The sequence below is a fragment of the Solanum stenotomum genome, chromosome 10 (genome assembly GCF_019186545.1).
Source record: "Solanum stenotomum isolate F172 chromosome 10, ASM1918654v1, whole genome shotgun sequence".
In the NCBI taxonomy this organism is placed as follows: Eukaryota; Viridiplantae; Streptophyta; class Magnoliopsida; order Solanales; family Solanaceae; genus Solanum; species Solanum stenotomum.
In genome coordinates this window covers 55,390,159-55,395,064 of record NC_064291.1, presented here as the reverse complement: position 1 = coordinate 55,395,064, position 4,906 = coordinate 55,390,159, and the positions used below count along the sequence as shown (strand labels likewise).

Genomic DNA, 4,906 nt, shown 5'->3' with positions numbered 1-4,906 from the left:
CCATCATGACTGCATATCTACGTGGATGAGTACGAACATGACATGTCCAGAGTGTCGCCGTGATTATAGTCGTATTGTACCTTAGGATGCTTTTTATTCTACTTTTTCATTGTAATAAATAAGATGATGTATTTCGATTGTAGTAATAAATAAGATGTTGTATTTCATTTAGTGTGCTTTTTATATCCATTGTAATAAAGTCGATATTGTATTTGCCAATAAATAATAGTTTTAACTTTGTTATTATATTTACTACTTATTTGCCAATAAATAATAGTTTTAACTTTGTTAATTAAGGAATATTACCTTTTGCCGAGCAGCTAGCTGTGGCCTGTGTGTTGAGTTCTTGGAGAAGATGAGGAATTTATATTGGACTACTTAGTTAAAACTTAAAAACACTATTTTAAAATATTCAAATGAAGTAAGTAATAATAATATAAATCTATATATTATTATGAAATATATACATCGCTTATTTAATATAAAAATGACAAACTTGGCTAGAAAATATTTTTGAATTTTATAAAGCTAATTATTTGAAATTAAAAATGCTTAATAATTAATTAATATCGTGGAGGGTGAAAATTGAGTGTCAACGATGATGACATTTGAACTTTTCCGGTACTATAGTAATCTAAAACTCAATACAAATAAGGATCGTCAACATATATATTGTCATTCTATCTATGTCTATATTAATCACACCTTTATCATTTAATATAAAACTGCAAGCCTCTTACAATAAGCATCATAAGCGTTGTGTTTGGTTTTAGTATTCCAAAAATCTTAACTTTCAAAATAAATAAATTATTTATTTCATTTAAGTATTTGTGGACTCGAAATAATTTTTCTTCTTTCTTTTGCATACATATGAAATCCTATGAGTCCATTACTTGAGAAAACAAGAATTTGGGCTGGTGGCCCAATTTTATAACACTATCTATCTTCATTTTTTTAATTTATTTTTTTTAAAAGGAAAAATTACTTGGATTGATACCTTTTAATAAAAATTACTTGTGTGATAAATGTATTATCCATCAATAAAACTTGTATCATATGTGAATAATAAATTGTTCTTTGTAATATGTATTAAAATTGTATTATAAATGTATTAAAAGTGATCAAGTGAAAAAAAAAATGTTATTGCTATAAATGGTAAATATTTTTTTAATATAATATATTTATGTAAGTTTCCCTTTTTAAAATTGGGCAAACAACACAAATCTTGTTATTCTAGGGTTTAATTATGTGTCTTTCTATGAGTCTTTGAAATTACAAGTCGTGCCATATTTAGGTATAATTTGTTACTAATGCGTTGTATCTAAATGAATTCGCATGTATCTTAGATATATTAACTCTCTCTCTCACTCCTTTCTATCTCGTTTGTCTCTCTTCTTATGTATTTATATTTCTGAACATATTTTGTATCTTAATACATGTATCTAGTGAGCCTCCCTCCTATCTTGCTCTTAGATTCAAATCAGGAAATTACTAGATTTATTTTTAAAAAGAGCTAAGGCCCAAACATTTCTAAAACTTTCTTTTTCTTCATATTGTTGTCCCAAGTTTCAGTCTATTTCGAGCCTAATATTGTTAAATCAAATTCACTATGTTCCAAGAAATTTTAGAACTTTATGGGCTCTATTTTTATTTGGAACTCTACTTTCCAGTTAAATTATACCTTTTTAACCACAAAATGATGAAATCTATCGATTAATCGTAATTATGAATTTCTCGAGATGTCTAATATCTTCCTTGCCGAAATATCGGAGCACTTACCCCTTTTCTCTAGTTTACAAAATCAAAATTTTAAATACCCATTTTCAAAATGGTTTCACAATTTCATTTAAAATTAGATGACGATTCTCTTTTTTAAATAAATAGTTATGAAATATTTAACCAAGTTAAAAATGGATCGTAGCAATCATAATAGGTGATATTTGCTTCGAAACTAACTTCATATTTTTTGACATTTATGAGTAAATAGCATACATTTAGAGTTTATGACTTTCTCCCGGCCCCCCATACAATGCAACATGTTGGAACTTTCCAGGTTTGAAATGTGGATAATCCAAAACTCGATACAAATTAGGATCATCAACATATATTGTTGTTCTATCTACATCTATTGTAGCACCGTCATCATTTAAAACACTAAGCCTCCTACAATAAGCATCATCAGTAGTTCCAACAGGAAATATACCTGAGCCCATTGGAGGTTTAGGGACACCTGGTGGACTATATGCGACGCCTCCCCACTCAATGTTATCAGCAAAGCCTCTTAAGTCAGTGAAGATTTGTTGAGGCCAAAAACCAATTTGCTTATAACTTTCCTCAAATAAAAACCACCAGTTTCCACTGACATTATCCTTTGATCCAAAAGCAAAACGTATGCATTAGTATTTATAGCTTTCAAAACTTTTTAAGAAAATTATATAAAACAAAAAAGGTACCCGTTCGATGTACATTGTGGCTTCCCATGAACCCCCTTGTCCAGGTTGTGAAATATCTTCAAAAACCATATCAATAGGTGTATCATGGCTTACTAATACAAATCCCGAGCATAGTACATTGAAACATTGTTTATTACCAGCCTATTAAATGTAAAAGTAAATAGCTAAAGGGGGAAAATGTTAATTTTATGAACACAAAACAAAAATAAGTAGAGTAACTAATTAGGCACCATACCTGAAAATGCACAAAAAGCCTAGTCTTATTATCACTATATAGAGTTGGATCAACCTGAAACAAGAAATATGTATTTGACTTAATGAACAAAATAAATAACATTACTTTGTGTGTCACGATTTCATCAATATATATTTATTATAACTTGCTTCTTAGAGGTGTAATATTTAATTTTCTGATCTCCCCCTCTCGTACACATACACCTCTTCCATCTTTCTTTCCCCTGTCTATCTTTTTAAAATTTAAAAAAAAAACTTAAATTTCAAATAAATAAAACAATGACAAGTAAAATAATCTAATTATCAATAAAAGGTATTGAACTTACTCTCCAACCAACTTGTAAGATGTCTGATCCTTTTTGAATTTTCAATCGACATGCACTGTGTTGCTGACCTTCAACAAGGGGATTCCATAAACTAGTGGCCATTCCAGCTCCCCCAAATTTGTTATGTGGATTTTTTGGAATTCGAACTATTGCAAGCTAAATACAAAAATAAAAATATTTGTTAAAATATATATATATATATATATTCATTTAATTTTTTTATATAATGTACTTGAGGTCAAAGAATCACATTTTGATGTGCAATACCTAAAAAAATTATTATGATCAATTTAACATGTGTTATTCAAACAATAGAAAAATAATATACATACCTTGTATACTTGTGAAGATACATCGTTAATCTGTGTATAAACAATAAAACACATGAGACTTGTTACTATGAAGGACGAATATATATGTAGCGGTGCTTAACATATTCGATTGCAATTGAAAGCATGATTATACTATTTAAGGCAATATAGTGAATTAATGTAACATTTTTTACCGTAGTCAGTTCAGGATCAGATGTTACATGATCTTCTGGTGATGGCATATTTCTTTGTCTAATAAGATCTTCTTTAATAATTTTTTTAATGGGAACCGTTCCAAAAGGACAACCACCATCTTCGGACCATATCCTTGACGACCAATCAGATGCAGAGGCACTTGAATTCTGTTTTGACCTAACGAGAGTAGGTTTCATCTATCCATTCAAAACATAAAAAATTAATGATATTATTATAAAGTTGAAAAGTAAAGTGGAGTAGACACATGCCTCTGGATGAAAATTGTGATTTTTTAATAACGGATGATCCAATGTTGGTTGCTTGTAGAAATCCACACAATTATATGTATCTCCAGACTTACTCTGAGAACCAAAATAAAATAATTTGTAAACACCATTCTTTAATAACGGATGATCAAATTCTATTATGCACAAAATGTTTTTTTTAAAAAAAAAATAGAAAACAAAAGTCTATAGATTGTAAACATCATTTTAAATTTTCAATTCTACATAACTCCATATTTACTTTGAGAATCATAACGTAATGTTTACTGATATTTTAGTTTCAAAGGTTATAATAGACTTTTATCAAATTTATTGGTATTCCTTTCTTAATTATTCAAAGTAAATCATTGATTACACATTTGTAGAAAGTTCAAAACTTTTAATTACCACATCAATTTTAAAAATTTGAATAAAGTGAATAAACAAAAGATAGATAGATAATTTTTAAAATCTTCATGGACAAAAACTATGGGATTGAAAGATACTTATCTTTGTTACAATTAATATTAACACATGAATACAATAATTACTCACCAGATTTTTAAATGTAGTAATTTTTTTAGCGTGAAATATATACCTTAACTGTTTTGATTGATGGCTTGTTGAGAAGTTTAAGGTGTTCCTCCAACTCTAATTTCTCAATTTTAGATAACATTGTTTTTCCTTGAACCCCGCCATAATTGAGAAGAAGATATAATATCAATAAAATTTGTCGAGTAACTCCTTGATGCATCAACATTACCTGAGTATATTCGTTTATTTTTATAGGCATGGATGTTAGGAAACATGTAAATACAACAATACTTGAGCAACACACGTAATTTACGCAACATAAAATTAAAAAAAAAAAACTTTAAATTTCAATTAGCTATCAAAACATGAAAGTATGTACTAGGTAATGAACTTACTTGATTTACTTGTTGTATCAGTGCTAATTATGTTTTTTGAACATCTATATATCTCATTTGCCTAGTATGAGAAAGATGTTATATAGTAAAACTTTGAATTGACTATTTGCACATGATATTAATTTAATCTTTGAAACATTGACTAATAGAATTAAAAAAAGTTATTATTTTTATTTTAATAAATGTTAGTTGATC

General features: G+C 28.1%; 1 protein-coding gene across 1 annotated transcript; it reads right to left on the bottom strand.

Moving 5' to 3' along the window:
• Positions 1–1,994: 1,994 nt before the first annotated feature.
• Positions 1,995–4,575, bottom strand: LOC125843212 (uncharacterized). The gene is made up of 8 exons (XM_049522424.1): positions 4,381–4,575; positions 3,789–3,881; positions 3,519–3,716; positions 3,346–3,375; positions 3,014–3,169; positions 2,689–2,742; positions 2,454–2,594; positions 1,995–2,369 (listed from the first exon to the last, which is right to left on the bottom strand). The coding sequence occupies exons 1-8, from the start codon at positions 4,573–4,575 to the stop codon at positions 1,995–1,997; spliced, it is 1,242 nt and encodes a 413-aa protein (XP_049378381.1).
• Between the last annotated feature and the right edge of the window lie 331 nt (positions 4,576–4,906).

Bases quoted from the DNA above. Each gene is read 5' to 3' on its own strand.
- LOC125843212 (XM_049522424.1), bottom strand. From the start codon at position 4,575: ATGCCTATAAAAATAAACGAATATACTCAGGTAATGTTGATGCATCAA. The intron at 3,170-3,345 runs GTATGTATATTA...TTTTGTATTTAG, and splicing joins TATCTTCACAAGTATACAAG to CTTGCAATAGTTCGAATTCC. The intron at 2,595-2,688 runs GTATGGTGCCTA...TACATTTAATAG, and splicing joins GGCTTTTTGTGCATTTTCAG to GCTGGTAATAAACAATGTTT.